The sequence below is a fragment of the Canis lupus genome, chromosome 12 (genome assembly GCF_003254725.2).
Source record: "Canis lupus dingo isolate Sandy chromosome 12, ASM325472v2, whole genome shotgun sequence".
NCBI classification, from domain to species: domain Eukaryota; kingdom Metazoa; phylum Chordata; class Mammalia; order Carnivora; family Canidae; genus Canis; species Canis lupus.
Genome location: NC_064254.1, coordinates 44,122,009 through 44,138,605, shown reverse-complemented (window position 1 = coordinate 44,138,605; position 16,597 = coordinate 44,122,009). Strand labels below are relative to the sequence as shown.

The following is a 16,597-nucleotide window of genomic DNA, read 5'->3' as shown; positions in this document are numbered from 1 at the left end:
TTTTCTTTAGAAAAACATCCTAATCACTGACCCTTGCTAATAAAACAGTAGTTCAACCCAAGCAGCTTAATGCCTAGCTAGTGTGTGAATATCTTGTGTCAGGTGTCTCTTACCCATAGATACGACGCGTCTCTCTTGTCTCTTTCCTTACTGATGCTGTATGTGTGTCTCCACTTTCCTTTCCACAAGACCCCTTTGCCCCATCTGAAGGTAGTGCAGAGGCTGCACCCGAGTTGGACCTCTTTGCAATGAAGCCACCTGAGACCAGTGTTCCTGTAGTTACCCCTACAGCTAGCACAGCCCCTCCGGTTCCCGCCACTGCTCCTTCTCCTGCTCCCGCTGTTGCAGCTGCCACTGCTGCCACTACCGCCGCCGCCGCTGCCACCACCGCCACCGCCACCACCTCTGCCACCACCACCGCCGCTCCTCCTGCTCTAGATATCTTTGGTGGTAATTTTTTGTTGTTGTTGAACTCTGTCCATCTGGTAGATTGAATTCTGGTACTTGAGATGCCCTGCATACACAACTGTTACTGCATGACAACTGTGTAACGACGTGCTTCTCTAGAAACCATTTGCTACTCCTTACTTCAGAATTCTCCCCAGTGCTAATTCAGAACTGGAAAGCTATGCTATGTCAGGCTGGTTTGTCAAGTTGAGTAAAGGCATGTGTGTTCTTGGTCTTAGATTTGTTTGAGTCTCCTCCTGAAGTTGCTGCGGCGCCTAAGCCAGATGCTGCTCCTAGCATAGACCTGTTTGGTACAGGTAAAACTAAATCAACCCTTTTTTACATTAGTTTCCCCAGATGTTTTCATGATTGAACTCTTTGTGCTCACCTGTGATAATGCATTTGTTAGATATTTAACTTTGATTTCAGCTTTCTACTTACCTCTGCTTGGTTTTGGTTTGTTTCACTTTTGGAAGATGCTTTCTCCTCTCCACCACAAGGGGCCTCTCCTGTGCCTGAGAGTTCTCTCACTGCTGACCTCTTATCCGGTGAGTGCTTCTGCCAAGGCCAAGCCTTCTGACATGTGTGATGGGGGTTATGTGTGGAGAGGTGGATACGGAAACATGCAGATTTGCCTTGAGTCATTTTAAACTCAAATTTCACTTGAAAAAAAAAATCGCAGTTTGGCCCATCACCAACTAAAGAGGTTAATAATTTCAAATCTACTGCTGGTGAAGAGACAACTCTCCCCCACCCCCCATGCTAAAACCTCTGAGTTCAAGAAGTCAAATTTTATTTTCTTCTGGAAAGTCTATATTTTTAAATCTATTTGCTTTCTCTTAACTTGTAAGATTGTCTGCAATCTTACTGCCTGCCGTTAAATATGAAATCCCAAGAAGCCATCTGTCAAGGTTCATGGTTTTATTTTACTTGGGTGACATGCAATTTTTCCTGTTGTGTGCTTCACTGCAGTGGATGCATTTGCAGCACCATCTCCTGCAACCACTGCCTCTCCAGCAAAGGTGGATTCTTCAGGTGTGATAGACCTTTTTGGGGGTGCGTATCTCTCCTCCTTCAACATCTAAAGGGTCTTCCCTCCCCTATTCAGAAGAGTTTTTACATCTTCTATTTCATTATATTCTATCATTTTTTCTTTAGACTCTAAAGTTACTTACATCTCTTAACTATAAATTTAAGTTTTTAAGATCTTTTCCATCATTATCTTCATTCTCATCAGTTTGTCATAATTTTCAATGCATGGCCTAATAGAATCAAATCATTTTTCATTTGAAGTCTTTGTGTTTTTAACTTTCTGTTCATCCTAATGTAGAATCAGCTGGTTGGAATTTCCTTCTACTGTTCTTCCTTGGTGATCCTGATCTGTTGGCTAAATCAACATTTCTAAGTTCTTAAAAGTATTGTAAACATTAGATAACTTAGAGTTGAAAACAAATAAGCCAGTCCAAACTGAAAACTTAAGATGTAGAGCCATACATTATTCTGTGGGGTTCATTTAATATTTTAAAATCCTTCCAGAGAATTAGATGCTGCACTGATTTAAATGTATTTTGCCCTTACTTTGTATATTATCTGAAGGCAGGGAGATGTACTGAATTAACTCTTGCACTAATTTGGGTGATGCATTTAAAGTCTTTTATTAGCAGTAAATTTATAGGGAAAAGTACTGGTTTGAAGTGATTTCTTCATGAATGTCCATAAATGTTATGCCACAGGCTAAAATACCATTCTTAGCAAATTAAAACCACATTGAGTACCGTACATTGAAGCATCATGGTATATGCCATGATGGGTACATGAGGAGTACAATTGTGTCAATAGTCTCGGACATTTAGGAGCTCAAAACTTGTGGCAAATAAACACTGAACTTTAATAAAAGGGTACAAGTAGGGCTGCTGCTGCTTGAATTAGGTTTGTTAATTTTTTTTTCTAAGTTTAATAGAGTTCTAAATGGGGAAATTCTGTTGTATTGTCTTTGGGCAAAATTTTTTAAACCTCAGTCCTATTTTAAGAGATGACAGGATTTCATCTAAAACTTTTATTTTTAAAAACAAAAATTGCCTTACTTTTACAAAGAGGTGTTAATCTGAAATATTCTAGAAATCTTTTTTGAGAGAATAAACTGGTTAGAGCATAATTCAGTTTACTCAGTCATTTGACATATCCACAGGCAACACGCTCATCACAGAAAGTGTCACGTCTATGCATTTCTTGGCAAAACACTTAATTTTCTTACTGTACTTACTGTTTACACTCTTTTACTTTTTTGCTGCACAATGGATAATGGGTAGATGCATTTGGAAGTAGTGCTTCTGAACCCCAACCTGCACCTCAGGCTGCTTCTAGTTCATCAGCATCGGCAGACCTACTAGCTGGTAATTAATTAAATTAAAATAAAATGGTATTTTGTGAAAGTTAAGTTTGGATATATCTTTATGAGTAACAGATATGTAAATTTCAAGGTGCATGTTTTCTTTCCCTTTTGAGACATAAAATTGAAAAACAAAACACTGTGTAATAAAAAGTTATTTCTCAGGATTTTATGAAATGAGTATTTAAAATCACAATTGTATACAAGTCACCCCTGTGGTTCCTTGGATGCTCCTTAATGCCTTACTTTTCAGTACATTTCTTTTTGTTTACTAAAGAAATATTATGCTTATGTAGCAAATTTTATCTTGTATTGACTCTGCCCATTTTTTAAAGGAATTTTTGTGGAAAGATACCATTATGCTTGACAATTGATTCTGTAACATGAATCACTCTAAAAGAAACTGTCATAGATTTCCACCAGGGTTGAAGCTGCCACTATCTATGCCACTTTTTTAACTAGTTGATTTTTTTTTATCTGAAAACCTCTTCAAAGATCACAGTTAACAGAGAGTTGAAGTGTGAAGTAGACTGGTACAAGATGCCTAGGATTATTACTTATTACCAGAATGATATAGATAAAATAAAAGAGGACATTTCAAATACTTATAGATAGTAAAAGTCAACTATCAGTCTTCATTGGAGGCAGGGCAAAGTGTGCTTAATGATAGCCAGATCTAGAAATTACTATTTTTATAAGCAAAGCATCTGCCATATGCAAGACCACAATAGTAAGCTTCAGGCTCAAGTTATCAAACTCATAAGACACTGGCAGCTTACCTCACTCTGACTTGACTTAGAAGGGTATATAACAGGAAGTGCAGCAGTAGCATCACAGAAGCCTCAGATACTCAGATGCAGCTTCCAGTGCCCCTCCCCAGGCACCACAAGGGATGCATTTTGGTCATAATGTTGGCAGGGGATTGATGAGAGTGTGGGTCACATCAGCACAAGGAAGTTGCCATGTTCAGAGTCTCTCAAGTTAACTTTCCTGCTGATCATGTTACCCTTGAAAAGAGTGACTAGGTTTTACTGTTTCATGTAATGAACAGACCTGGCCAGGTACAGCAGGCACAACACATTCATTCTTGGATTAGTAATGAGTAATGACCTCATGAAAGGACCCTGGTCACCTTTCAGTATTATAGGAAGTTTGGTATGAGGTCCAATCTTTTCTCAAGAGGCCAGAAAGGGTAAGCACAGCCCAGCTGCTACCCTTTCTTTCCATCAGTCATTCAGACTAGCTAGTTAGCCATCTTTCTTGGGAGTGATAGCAGTTCATTTGTGTCTGTCCTCTCCTCTTCAGACTCAGACTACCTTGATTAAGTATGATCCTCCTGGTTGCTGAATCCCCTTCATACCAGTGACTGCCAGCTGGTATTTTTCTGAATAGTGAAGAACCAGAGTTACACTGTGATGTCACTGTGGACTTTGGAAGCTGCAGATATGATAAAAGGCAGTGCACTTAACGCAAAACATAGTTGGTTATTTGGGGAAAAAATACTAGCTTACTTGGCTTTTCTTCTGCCCTGGGTATTCTTCCTAGAGTCTTCAAATTGGTCATAAAACCTTCAAGCTCTTATAAAACCAATAACCTTAATTCAGGTTTTCAAGGTTCAGTAATGGGTTTTTAACAGGCCACAGAAATAGCATAGTTTTAAATGGTTATTTAGGGAAGATGACCTTGTCAATTTCAAACTGAGTGTACTGATTATAAGCCTTTGGCTTTGAAGTTGTAATTGAGGTTGAGATGGCACATGAAATCAAATGCTCTCGCTTTTCGGAGAGTTCTAAGAAGTCTTTCGTTCTTGGGGTTACCTCCTTTCTTGCCACAGACCCTAATGAGGAGTTGTAAGACTATCAGATAGGAGCCTGGCAGGAGCCTGGTCCGTCATGTTAAGCGCCTCCAGACTGCAGAGCCACATTGTCCTCAATCCATTTAACCCCCTTGTGCTTCCAGGGCTGAAACCTGAGATCTTTTGTTTCCTAGAGCCAGGAACACTGGAAGTAGGTGCAGAGAGTCTGGTCAAAGCCTGTGGGAAAAAACAATGTTCTCTTCCAATTCAAAGTCAGAAGTCAGCGGCAGAGCCAAGAGATTTGATTCTGGGAGTGAGATAGGGTCTAAAACACACCTGAAACAAACAGGAAGTTTCATCAGCTACTGCCAAATGCAGCATCAGGGACCTCCGTCTCAGCTGCACAGCTCTGTGTATGAGGATATCTCAAAAGGAAAGTACATGAAAAGTGCATGTTAGAACACTTCACCAAAAGCAATCTTAAAATGTCCATCCTGAAATCTTAGTAAAATCGGATAGAAAAGGAAAAATCAGTGATGAAAGTGACCATGTCACTTACATAGGTTTTATTGACTGTACACGTCCCATTTTTTCCACTGCATCATCTTGTGACTTATTTAGTGATGGGAAAGTATTTCGTGCATCTTTTCTTCTTTCTCTGTTTTTTTAAATCTGAATAGATTAATTTTTAATGTAAGTAGGTGGGAATGAGTTTTAATGTCTGGCTTGCTTTACAAACAATTCTTATAATTTAATTTGTACATATTTGAGTCTGATTTACCTGGCATGAGGCCTACTATTCTTTTACCTTATATCCTGATATAAGAGATTTTAAATTCTAATTTTTCTAGGTCTTAATTGTTTGGGCTTGTTTTCTATAGTTTTTCTGTTTTGCTTATAGAAAAATGTTTCTCATACTTGTTCAGGTAACAAAACAGCAAGAATCCATGTTCTCATTAAAGAATATCATAGAATATTAATGTAATATTATACTATGAACTAGAAGCAACTTTCCTAGCCAAAAAAAAAAAAAAAAAAAAACCCTGCTAATGTACACAGTATAAAACCCCAGTCACATTTGTATATTTAATCTAGCTGACCTTGGCTATTTCAGAGTTTTCAAATTGCCCAGACATTTATGTTAAATGAATATCAATGGTAGAACAAATATTTGGGGCACTGTGTTATGGTAATTTACAGTGAAGCTTAACATGTGTTAGTTATACTTGTATGTGTATCTATGGGGAGAGAACAGTTAAGTCCACAAGCTGTTGAAATAAAAAGGAACTTTTTTTGTTGTTGTTTTAGGATAAATGAACCCAATCATAGATAATAAGTCTACAAATATCAGATTGAAAGTAAGAATTTGAACCAAAAAAGAGAAAAAGTTGTATTTTGTGAGTATTTAGAATCTTCTATTATTCACTTTCAGCAATAAAACTATTTTGTGAGAATAAAAGAAAAATAATACACATATATTGTAATGGAAAGTGTACTCTCTAAAAGTAGCATTGGTTGCTGAACAAGGGCTCTTGCTCCTCCAACTTTTTTTTGAGGGAATAAATTTACATATATGTAACAAGGAAATAAATAAATAAATAAATAAATAAATAAATAAATAGTATAATTAAATGTTTAAAATGATTTTTAGAGATTTTAAACCAAAAATTAAGAATCATCTCAAAATTGGGGAGGAAAGCTTTGCCAAAAATTTGTATATAATTTAAAACTAGAAAACAAAGACTAAATGGATAGTCTTTTAAATTGGGCATATCTTTCATAAAAACTGGTTATTCTTCTTTATTCAAATTTACCACTAGAACTTTCAAATAATACCAATTCCAGAATTAAATTGTGCATGAAATATCATCTGAGTCATCTTCTACCCTGTAAGTAAAAATTTCAAGTTCTGTTGGTGTATCCAAAGTGGTTAAACTAGAGACTATTCTAGAAAAGACAGCTGTTTTGACCAATAAGAACAGGCTTGAAGAATCTCCAAATCATTGAGATTATTGGTAGGATGCAAATATTATCCAGATCTGGGATAGTCTTACTGGAAACATGAAAGTTTGTATCAAATAAAAGGAAATATTGTTTCATGCAGTGAACAATAAAGCTCTTAAATTCCTCTTAAGATACACCACCTGAAAACTTAGATGTCTGAAATATATAGATTACTGGATGACAGATGTAAAAATGGATTCTTAAGGGAGATTAGATGTTTTATGCCTGACTTCTCAGGTTGACAGCAAGCAGGAAAACCATGTTCATCCATAATAGACACAATTCTAGAGTGACCGCACCATAAATTTGTACTAGTGTAGGAATGTGCCACATCCTATCTTTAATTCCAAAGGCAGAGAATAATATGGGCCAGTCTTATGAGACCCTTTGTAGTTTTGCATTCTCTGTTAACCATGACTTTTTAGCAGAACCAAAGAGGTCTTTGAACTGATTTAAAATATAAAAATGTTCAGGGTGGAGTTAATAACATAATATCCACTGAATGGGAAGATGTACAGAGAACCAACTATTTCATACTCTAAGGGGGTGGGGGAAGCTGTCTGAAACACGTCAGACAAAGGCTATTATTCCTAGAAATATTGACTATCTCAGATTGATCTTAGAAAATGGAATTTGTTAACAGCTGACTATATTACAGGGTAAGTGAGATGACATCATCTTTAACATATTTGAGTGTGGGGGTGGTATGTGGGAGTGTGTATCTACCAGTAGGTTTAAAATTTCACTCTCCTGACCCAAGTGATATATCAACTGTGACTGTCAGTTTTGATATGTCTGTTAATAGAACGTCCTTAAGTGTGTAGGCTGTTCCCTTTAGAAAGATAGATTCATAAGATCAACTATCTGTGACAAAAGAGTGTGTCTATAGATGGTTGAGCACTTGAAGAGAGATGGAGATTCAGTTATAGCGTAAGACAGTCCAAATATGCCTGCAGGATATCTGGAAGCCTATGATTGTTACCTTCAACTCCATAGAATATCTTTCTTAATATAATTTAGAACCATATAGAAAGATTAGTGATTTGGGTTTTCTTGTTACGTCTATTCCAGGGCTCTAAAACTTTTCACTTAACAGAAGGAGTTTCCCTTGTTAATATCTATAATTTTCCTGTTTAACCCTTCATTTAGAATATAGCAGATTTTTTTTCTTTGATATAATCAGTTGGTTATCTTATATCACTTTATAGCTTTTTAAGTAGTTCAGATTTATAAGGGCACCTACTTCATAAGAACTGAATTTAATGGGGAAAAGTCTTATCTTTCTAGATCTCTCTCAAGTTCATAATCCTGCAGGAAAGAGTATAACCCTGGAGTTACTCCCCACTATGGAAAAGAGGCCATGAGTAATGTGGTAAAGAGCCCAACCTCTGGATGATTCCTGTGTGGAATCCTGGCTTTTATTTGCTGTCATTTGACCTTAGGCAGATTACTTAACTTCTCTGGCCTCAGTGTCTTCTTCTGTGAAACTTCACAGATTTGTTGTGAGGATTAAATGAGCTAATGTATGTTTTGGTTTGAACAAATAAACCTGTTTTTGTAGGACCAAAATGATTAAATATTTATTAGCGATCCATATGGTTCATATGGTTCAATCTAAAAAAAAAAAAATGCTTAGAATAGTAACCCTGCTGGTATTTAGTGAGCCTCATGCCAGTGTTGGCTTTTACCCTTCACTTTCTTAGAGAAGTCATTAATTTTTTTTCATTATTCACCTATGAATGTGATCTACTTATCTCATGAAACTCAGTAGCACTAAGCAGATGAGCCTAGTGTAAATGCTCATTTTTCTTTTTCTACTACTGAATCTTGGGTGGCATCCTTTCTTCCACTCGCAGAAAGACAGGCTTTAAACAGATGATCAAAAGGCTTTTTCCAACACTAATATGCTGCAATTGTAGAATAAATTGTCTCTTCTTGGTCCAGTTTTAAGAAACCGAGAGTCAAGAACAGTTGTTTGCACATTCACCTATTACAAAGAGAACCACACCACAGAAAAATTACCTCAAGTAAGCACAGCCATATTCGAACTTGAGGTGTGTGATGTTTCCAAGAAGTCAGCATCAGCATAACCATCAATCTCCTTAAAACCAATCTCATCCACAGAAATAATTACTTCTAGCCTATCTTTGCTTCATAGTATTAGTTCTTAAAGATCTAGAGAATGTCTTTTGTTCATTTAGGAAATTTACATAATGCCTATGTCACTAAAATACTAAAATCAGTTCAGGTAGCCACTAGGAGCTTTAAAGACCATCCTCTATTAGATAACAGTTTTCAAATTGCATTTTTAATACATATGCAAGAAAAGCCTAAACTTGTGCCATTATCAATGTCTGGGAGTAATACGACTGTTATTGCCTGCTTTAGAAAATAGCCGGAGAATTTCAGTGGAAGTCATTTTCCAAATTACAAACTAGTTCTATAGAATGAAATTTAAGGATTTTTTAAAGCATTCTTTGTTTTTGCAAGAAGTTTGTAAAAAAGAGGAGATGTGACTAGATTAGAAGGAATATTTATACCCAAACAATATAGAAGAGACTTTGGAAATAAATTCTTTGATAATAGAATATCTTTCAGTGTCTTATTAAGAAACCACTGCCTTCACTGGTTGCTTGTTTTGTACAGAAGCAGTACAGAGTGAACTTTGTTTCTGCTTCTATCTGATGTTTGAGAGAAATTACTTGCTTCCAGCCTTCAAAAGGTAAATAATTTGAAGTCTGGTTACCTTACAGTGGCCTTTGATTCCTCTGTACCTTTTATATTCAGAAGTGTCTGTATGCAGTAAAGAGTAATTCCATGTCTTAGGCATTGTGCTGAATATTGGTGAAAAACAGAAGACACAGTTCCTGACACCAAAAAGCCATCCCCAGAGTGGGAGCTTGCGGATGGAAATAAAGACATGTGATGGGAATGAGATGGAGAGATGTATCCAATACGGAGGACACAGAGGCAGAGCATGTAACTCAAGCATACTTGGAGTCAGGGGTGGCATAGCTGTGGGTGACAGTATCAGTCCAAGAGGCCCTCCTGGAGTGGGCATCTGACTCCTCATGAGGTGTTAGGGAGGGAGAGGGGGACAGAGACAAAAGAGCTTGATTGCTATGCAAAGGAATCTGCATTATATGAATCTGAAAGTTATGGTAGTAAAGGACTTTAGACAAGTAACTTTATCAGTGTTTTCCATCCATCCATCAGTCTAGTTGCACAGCAGAGATTAGATTGGGGGAGGTCCAGGGTAGAGGCAGGAAGCCCCTCTGGGTGGCTGTTTATAAATCCTGAGAGCTAATGTGAAGGAGCCCAAATTTAGCAGCAGTGGGACTAGAACATGTAGGAAAGATATTAAGGAGGATTTGGTGGCAGAGTTCCTGCATATTTGTCTGATTTTTTTTATTATACTGAGCCAATGCGTACAACTAAGCATTTTCTAGCTTACTTGGTATTGTGACTTGAAGAAACAAAATTTTAATATAATAGGATTATCTCAGTTTTAACCCTCCTGAGATTTTTTTAAGTTTTATGTAGTTCTGTTGTAATAATAGGTTTGGTTGCCACAGGTTCTCTTAACAAGGGTATATATTCTTAAGTGCTATCTTATTTCTAATTAACTTTAGTCTCATTAATACATGACAAAACTGGCAGTTCCCAGAGAGGAGGTTCGGAGGGGAGGGGTTGTGAAATAGGTGATAGGGATTAAAGAGTACTTATGATGAGCACTGACTAATGTATAGAATTGTTGATTCACTATATGGTACCCCTGAAACCCTAGTGTAATATTGAATGTTGTACTTGAATTTAAAAAATAAATGAAAATCTTTAAAAAATATATGATAGATACCAAGATACATGAAAAACTTTTTAAAAACTAATTTCCCAGGTTTTACTGACTTCTCGTCTATCTATATTGATTCAGTCTCCTATGACTCTTCCTGTCTGTTTTTCTGGCCTTTAACTACCTTTAGTTATTTCCATTTATATTTTTCTGGGACTGTTTTTTTCCTCAGGATTTGGGGGTTCTTTTATGGCCCCTTCTCCATCACCAGTGACTCCAGCTCAGAATAACCTGCTACAGCCCAATTTTGAGGCAGCTTTTGGAACAACGCCTTCAACTTCTAGCAGCAGCTCCTTTGATCCATCAGGTGAGGCAGTGATTTTCAAATGTTCTTTTCATTTATTCTGATTGTAAAATAGCCCACCTAAGGTTAGTATGATATCAGGAAACTTATAAGCAGATATTGAGTGACGACCTGGTTTTAAAACTTTAATGAATCTCTTATTCTGTATTTTAAGTATATATTTTCAGTACATTTTGGAAGATTTAAGGATAACCTGTAATCCTTTTCTGTGTTTCTGTTTCAATTTTTAGCAGAAATCTAACAACACACACACCATCTGTTTGCATGAGCTTACATGCACGTGGTTTAGAGATGGTTAAGGGAAAACAAACACTTTATGCAGTATCTGAATGTGTGGACACTCCCACTGCCATTGCTTACACCCTCTGAAGCTTGCATGGCCCTCGGTTTTATGAAGTTGGGACACAACTAGTATTCTCTGCCTGCCTTTAATCTTTCATCCTGCTGTCATTTTGTTTGTATTTTCTTCCATTCTACTCTTCCCATGCTGGGTCCTTACTACAAATTTTCAATTGGTGAGTTTTTGGCAATTAAATGTGTTTCAGAAAACACCCTAAATATACCCCTGCCTGACAATTTAGTTGCTTCTCTTGCCAGTGCCTAGTTGAATGCTATCCTTTTTCCACTTTAGAATTATTGTACAGTAGTGCTGATGGTAAATATTCATACTTTTTAAAGGAAAATTAACCACAAAAATTTTGACATAAGTATTAGCAACAATTCATGCAAATCCTCTGAGTCTATATTTTGAATGGTCTTTCTGTATTTTAGGAACTAAACAAGTGGTAATTGGTTACATAGTGACCAGGAACCATCAATAATAGCATGATTCCTAATAGTTAAAATAGTTTTTCCTCTAAACATTCCTTTAAAATTAGAACCAAAAATTACTGCTTATAATGAGAGGGAGGATCAAAACTTTTACTTCTAAAATATGGTCAGCTGTTTTTCAGATACTTACTACTAAGTACTGCCCATTAGATCAGGTTTTATTCTAACACTAACTTCTTAGGAAACTAGGGGATCCAGTCTTCTTTTCTCATGAAAGAATTGTTTTAAAGATAAGCATTGTAGAGGGAAAAAAAGATAAGCATTGTAGGATTTGAGAGTAAATTATTTAGACTTTGCTGTTAATTACTATCATTTTCAATAAAGTATTTTAGTGATTGTGTTTAATAAGAGTATCAGTGGCTACCACTTAACTGAGTCCCTATATAGAGCAATCATTATTATAAAGACATACTATTATCTAATTTAATCTTCACAACAAAACTATGTGATAGCAGTACCCTCCACATTTACAGATGAGGAAACTAAAGCTCAGATAGTCACTTTCTCAAAATCACACAGCTAGTGAAGCATGCAACTAAATTTGAGCCTAATGCCAACTGCAAAATCTGTGCTCTTTCTTGTACATTACACAGATTTTTTTCTCATCTTTGTTTATGTTGACTAGTATTTCTGTACTTTATGAGTAGACATATGTTGAAATGTTCTTCTTGGTGTTAGAGTAATAAAAAGTGTGATTCCATGCCTTCCTTTGTAAGATTGTATATTCACTTGTTTTATAGTTTTTCAGAAGATAATTTCCCTTTAATTTTGCATATGGCCTTTTTATTTTTCAATCATTCTGAACCTGGTCTATTTGATTTCCAGTGTTTGATGGTTTAGGCGATCTACTGATGCCAACCATGGCACCAGCCGGGCAGCCTGCACCCATTTCAATGGTTCCACCTAGTCCAGCAATGGCAGCAAGCAAAGCCCTTGGGAGTGACCTTGACTCATCTCTTGCCAGCTTAGTAGGCAGTGAGTAATACAGTTTTTGTTTTTTACTGTGTCATATGTGAATTTTTTCTCTATCTTTTTTATATATGTACTTTTTTTCTGGATTCACTAATGGTTAAGTATATCAAGGAGTAGATGGAAATTCTTAGTGCGTTACCCAGTACAGTTCCTTGGAAGATAAACAGTTGCGGTGCCATTCATTGTCTCACATGTAGTACCTATGCCATTTTTAATCTAAATTACTAAAGTTATAATTAGAGAGCATATTCAAGTATGAAACCAAGTACATTATGTATAGTAAGTACTTGATTTTTCATTTCACTTGGAAATAAGAACATAGGGTAACTTAAATGTTTAAATATTGACAATTGGGAGACACTGGGTGGCTCAGCAGTTGAGCATCTGTGTCTCTCATGAATAAATAAATAAAATCTTTAAAAAAATATTTAAATTAATATTGACAGATGAATGTCCATGTGAATTTAAGTTACTCACTGAACAAATATTTATTGAGTACCAAGCACTCTTCCAGGCTCTAAAGATAAATCAGCAAACAAAACAGGTATAAATTTCTGTTCTTATGGTGCTCAGGAAGGGGAGAAATAAATATTTACAAATAAGTTCTATTGTATGCTAGGTCATAAGCATTATGGAGGAAGAAACAGACCAAGCAAGGAGGAATGGGAATGCTGCAGAGTGGGAGTTAGAGCAGGTCTCACTGAGAAGGTACAATTTGAGCAAAGATTTGAAGGTAAAGAAATGAACGACATGGATATCTGAAGGAGAATATTTGCTTGCAAAGGGGAGGTAGTCAGTGCAAAAGCACTGGGACAGAAAACTGCCTGGCATATTTAAGGAACAACAAGGAGACCAAAGACTGGAGATGGACAAGTGAAGGAGAGAGTCCTAAGAGATGAGGGCAGCTGGTATAAAGACTGATCTTTTCTTTTAACTCTGAATCTGATTTTTCATTAAGGTGACTGGGTTCACCATTGCAGATACCTTTGACTTTTCTCAAGGCTTTAGAAGGTCCTTTATAGAGACTTTTTTTTTTCCTATGCATTATCCAACGGATATATTATTGTTTCCTATTCATTGTCCCTGATCTGGGCATCCATGAAAATACTTTGATGACACCCATGGAGAGGTTACTTGAGTATTTCTTCCTACTCTAAAATTTCATGTCACTGAAGGATAGTTGGCAGTGGTAACTGCTTTTGCTGGCACTACAGTGTATCATCCAGATTCTCCTTCAGAAATAAAGGATTTATACCTCTAGCTGCCAAGAGTGTATTTTTTATTGTAAAAAGTAGCAAGAGAGAATATTTTTGAGTAATTAAATTGCTCTGTGTCCTGATTATAGTAATGATTACATTAGTTCATGTATTTATCAAAATTTATAGAAATGTAAAAACCTACACCCCCCAAAAAAACCACTGATTTTTACTATAGGTAAACATTTTTTTTTAATTAAAATATTTCCCAGGGTGCCTGGGTAGCTCAGTTAAGTGTCTGACTCTTGATTTCAGCTCGGGGCATGACTTCAGGGTCATGGGATCAAGCCCAATGTCAGGCTCCACACTGGGCATGGAGCCTCCTTAGGATTCTCCCTCCCCTTCTCCCTACCACTTCTCCCCACCACTTCATTTAGAGAGAGAAAGCATTTTCTCTCTCTAAAAATAATAATAATATAATAAATAAAATATTTAAAATATCTTACAAAACTGAAAAAAAATTAAGTACTCCCTACCAATATTCTAGTTTGCTTTTTTACAGAAAATGACAGGCTGAACCTAAAATTCATGTAGAAATACAAGGAAGCCAGAATAGCCAAAATTCTAAATAAAAGAATAACCTTGGAAGATTCACACTTAGTCATTTTAAAACTTAATACAAAGCTATAGTAATTAAGATAAGTGGTACTGCTGCATAGGGGTGGGCATATATCTCAATGGAATAGAATGATAGTCTAGAAATAAACTTATACTTCTGTGGTCAATTGATTATCATCGAAAATGCCAAGATTGTTCAATGGGAAAAGAGTTGTCTTTTCAACAAATGGTGCCGGGACAGCTATTAGATATCCACATGCAAAAGGGTGGAGTTACATATCTTACCTACTCCAAAATAATTAATTTACAGTGGATGAGAACTAAATGTAGGAGCCCAAACTTTAAAACTCTAAGAAGAAAATGTATTAGTAAATAAATCTTCATGACCTTGGATTGGGTAATGTTCTTAGATATGACACCAAATCTTAGGTGTGAGTAATAATCTTATAATCTGTACAAAGCACAAGCAACAATAGATAAAAATAGATAAATAGAACTACATTGAAATTTAAAAGTTTTGTGCTACAAATTACACTATCTAGAAAATGAGAACCCACAGAATGGGAGAAGGTATTTGTAGAACATATATCTGTTAAGGAACTTATACCCAGAATAAATAGAGAATGAATACAACTCAATAATGAAAAGACAATAACCCAATTTTAAAATAGATGATTTAGATAGACATTTCTCCAAATAATATAGCTGTGGCCAGTATGCACATGAAGATACTCTACAGCAGTCATCTGGGAAATGGGTATCAAAACCGCATGAGATATCACTTCTCACCTATGAGGATGGGTATAATTGGAAAAGACAACCAGCATTGATGAGAATGTGGAGAAATTGAAATTCTCTAACATTGCTGGTGAAAATGTAACTGTGGAAAGCAGTTCGGCAATTTCATCTAACGTACCCGTAGGCAGAGAGTATACCAGGTGACTAATCTAAAATGCTCTTCCCCCATCTCTGTCCAGCTTTGCGCAAATCATACCTTCTTCATGAGGCCTTCTCGAGTGTCCTGTTTAATGCTGCCTCTCACCCTCATCCTACTCAACCAGAACCCCCATACCTTGCTCTTCCTTTGCTTTTTCCTATGGGCTTTCTTATTACCTTCTAGTGACTTACATAATTTATTATTTTGTTGTTTTACCATCTAGCTCACCCTATTAGAATGCAAATTTATCTAGGAATCAGTTCTTTGTTTTCTTCACTAATATATCCCAAGTGCTTGGAACATTGCCTGACATCTGTAAAGGTTCAACAAATACTTACTGAAGTATTAAATGAATTGAGATTAAAGTAGAATGAGTAAGCCAGTTGTGTCAGGAGTCCCCAAGACCACCTTCCCATTCAGAGATTCACTAGGACCCAGAAGACTCAGCACATAGTTATACTCACACCTAAGATTTATTACAGCAACATAGTAAGGACACACAGCTGAATCATCAGGGAGAAAGACATGGGCCAAGTTAAGAAGAATCCACATACCGACTTCTTTATGCTCTCCCCTTCCCATGAGGGGAAGAGCATAAGGAAATGCAGCAACACGTGTGATGTTTCTGCCCTGTAGAGACTCCACACCCAGGGATTTTTTTGAATGCTGATCATGTAGGCAGTCTGTGCCTAATGTGTCCCAGAATTTCAGTCTCGCAGAAGGAAAAATGCAGGTGTTCAACATGAACCACATTGTTTGTACAAACAGTTTAGACAGAGTAAGCCACCCTTATCATTAGGAAAAGTATTATCTCAGTATAGAGAACAGTTTATTAAGCGAGGTTCTCAGATGTCAGGCACATAGGCCTTTCTAAGAGAACAGTCTCAAGTCTGTTATGTTTACTCTTTCCTAGACACCAGTTGACATTAAAATGTGATCCTTAAGTATAACGTGAAGTAAAAGAAAATGTTAGGATTTCTGAACGTGTTTCCTAACATAGTTTCTCCTTTGTAAAATTGAATACAGTCATTCTTAGGCAAAATATGGACTTTTTCTAGGCCTCTGACTCTTTGATCTCTTAAATGTCATATCATTTAAGCTGAGTATAGAGGTTTGAATTCTGTTTTCTTTTATCCTTTTATAGATCTTGGAATTTCTGGTACCACATCCAAAAAGTAAGTGTTTTTGAAACTATCTAGTTTCCTCATGACAGTGTATTTACATTTATTTGAGACTAGTAAACTCATTGGAGTA

General features: G+C 36.4%; 1 protein-coding gene across 13 annotated transcripts in view; it reads left to right on the top strand.

Moving 5' to 3' along the window:
- Positions 1–16,597, top strand: part of SNAP91 (synaptosome associated protein 91) — a 139,874-nt gene that overhangs the window by 102,608 nt on the left and 20,669 nt on the right. For 7 of the 13 annotated variants that reach the window (XM_025444874.3, XM_049092310.1, XM_049092311.1 and 4 more), the window contains 8 exons: positions 190–450; positions 687–764; positions 924–995; positions 1,420–1,503; positions 2,757–2,840; positions 10,658–10,792; positions 12,446–12,595; positions 16,488–16,518. In XM_025444874.3, the coding sequence (XP_025300659.3) occupies positions 190–450; positions 687–764; positions 924–995; positions 1,420–1,503; positions 2,757–2,840; positions 10,658–10,792; positions 12,446–12,595; positions 16,488–16,518 (895 nt within the window). The remainder of the gene's footprint in view (positions 1–189; positions 451–686; positions 765–923; positions 996–1,419; positions 1,504–2,756; positions 2,841–10,657; positions 10,793–12,445; positions 12,596–16,487; positions 16,519–16,597) is intronic. The other 6 variants (XM_049092314.1, XM_049092315.1, XM_049092317.1 and 3 more) reach the window with 4 other exon arrangements.